Source organism: Diabrotica undecimpunctata, chromosome 5 (assembly GCF_040954645.1).
Source record: "Diabrotica undecimpunctata isolate CICGRU chromosome 5, icDiaUnde3, whole genome shotgun sequence".
NCBI lineage: Eukaryota > Metazoa > Arthropoda > Insecta > Coleoptera > Chrysomelidae > Diabrotica > Diabrotica undecimpunctata.
Genome location: NC_092807.1, coordinates 140,282,335 through 140,284,417, shown reverse-complemented (window position 1 = coordinate 140,284,417; position 2,083 = coordinate 140,282,335). Strand labels below are relative to the sequence as shown.

The 2,083-nt window shown below is 36.3% G+C and overlaps 1 protein-coding gene across 1 annotated transcript; it reads left to right on the top strand.

Moving 5' to 3' along the window:
• The first annotated feature begins 542 nt into the window (after window positions 1-542).
• Window positions 543-959, top strand: LOC140442494 (uncharacterized). The gene has a single exon (XM_072533562.1). It carries the CDS (start codon window positions 543-545, stop codon window positions 957-959), a length of 417 nt encoding a protein of 138 aa, XP_072389663.1.
• The last annotated feature ends 1,124 nt before the right edge of the window (window positions 960-2,083 follow it).

Sequence of the window (2,083 nt, the reverse complement as noted above, 5' to 3'; positions counted from 1 at the left end):
ATATATATATATATATATATATATATTAAACGGCAAGGAGATACAATATCTCTAAAGCTATTGCAGGTCGGACTAAAGATTAATATGAACAAGACGCAAATAATGACTAATCTGGTACTAAATCGAAATATTGCTGTTGATGGAAGGAATATTGTGCAGACTACATCGTATAAGTACCAAGGACATGAAATTCGGTTGGGCAGAGATAACCAGACGCATAGGATTAGCCTGGGCAGCGTTTGGTAAATTAAACTATGTATTTAAATCGGATCTACCAATATGCCTCATATGCCTCAAAACGAAAATCTTTGACCAATGTATGTTACCTGTACTCACTTATGGAGAGGAAACATTAACACTTACAAAAAAGGTAGTGAATAAAATTCGCGTGACTCAGAGGGCTATGGAGCGAAAGTTGTTGGGTGCCTCTCTGAGAGACCGAATCCCAAACGAAGAAATACGTCGTAGAACAAAAACAACATACGCTATCGAAAAAATCGCGTCGTTAAAATGGAATTGGGACAATTGAAGGAGATTGAATAATGAATATTGAAGGAGAAGATATAACAATACAAGTGACAGAAATTAGAAAAGCTATAAAAGAACTGAAAAACGGTAGGTCTCCAGGGGATATCCCAGTCGAACTAATAACATCTGGATCACAAAAATTCTTTGAAACCGTCACTTGGTGCATAAACAAATTTATAAATGGTTCTCCCGTACCCGACGAGTGGAAAACTGCTTATATTTCGTCGATCCATAAGAAAGGAGATAAGCTTAAATGTGAAAACTGTAGAGGGATATCAGTCACTAGTACATTCAGCCGTTTGTATGGACGAATAATTAGAGACCGCATTGAGAAGGAATACAAAGACCAAGAGGAAGAAGAACAATCCGGTTTTCGAACAGGAAGAAGCTGTACTTATAATATCTTCTGCCTCAAACAACTAATAGAATAAAAATTAAGCACAAATCAAGAAACCCACCTCATGTTTATTGACTTGCAGAAGGCGTACGATACAGTTCCTGTAAACAAACTCTGGAACGTGTTACGACAGACGAATATTAGTGTCATCTTAATAAAAGCCTTAAAAAATTTGTATGAAGGGTCAACATCACAAATAAAAAATGGAAACAGACTATCGCAAAGCTTCCTTGTTAATAAAGGTCTACGTCAGAGGTGTTATGTATTACCGACCTTGTTTAAAATATATGTTGCAAAAGCATTTAAAGAGTGGAAACTAAAATTCAGAGGCATGGGCGTAGACCTTGGAGAGATTTGCTTGTATACATTGCAGTTTGCTGATGACCAGGTTGTTATAGCAAACGATAAAGATGATCTGGACTACATGGCAAGGAAATTACAAGAAGAATATAGAAAGTGGGGACTAGAAATTAATACAGAGAAAACAAAGGTACCGAACTATCGAACATCACATTAGAAAATAACAAAATCATCATGCCCTGCGACCATTACACATACCTAGGAATCGTTTTTGACACAACGGGGAAAGATGATGAAGAAATAAAGAGAAGAATAACACAATCCAGAAAAACAATAGGTTGTCTAAAATGGACGCTTTTAGAAGATCAGTAGGAGTGCCACGCAGAGAGAGAATACGTAATGATGAGATAAGACAGCGAATGGGGGTTGACGGCTCTCTAACAACAGACATAGAAAGATAACAGCTGATATGGCACGGACACGTCCACAGGATGGATAACTCAAGACTCCCGAAAATAATTATGCAATGGATACCACCAAACCGCAGAAAGAGAGAAAGACCCAAGAAATCTTGGAGAGAGGGAGTAACGAAGGCGATGAGCGCAAGAGATCTTAGAGAGGGCGAATGGGAGGATAGAGTGTCATGGAAATTAGGCATCGGACAACGTCGCAAGACGTTTTAAAACCGATTGATATATATATATATATATATATATATATATATATATATATATATATATATATATATATATATATATATATATATATATATATATATATATATATATATAGACAGATTATCAGACAACTGATGGACAACACGTATTTTAGAGTGGAGATCAAGGCAAGAAGCAATAC

Bases quoted from the DNA above. Each gene is read 5' to 3' on its own strand.
- LOC140442494 (XM_072533562.1), top strand. From the start codon at position 543: ATGAATATTGAAGGAGAAGATATAACAATACAAGTGACAGAAATTAGA.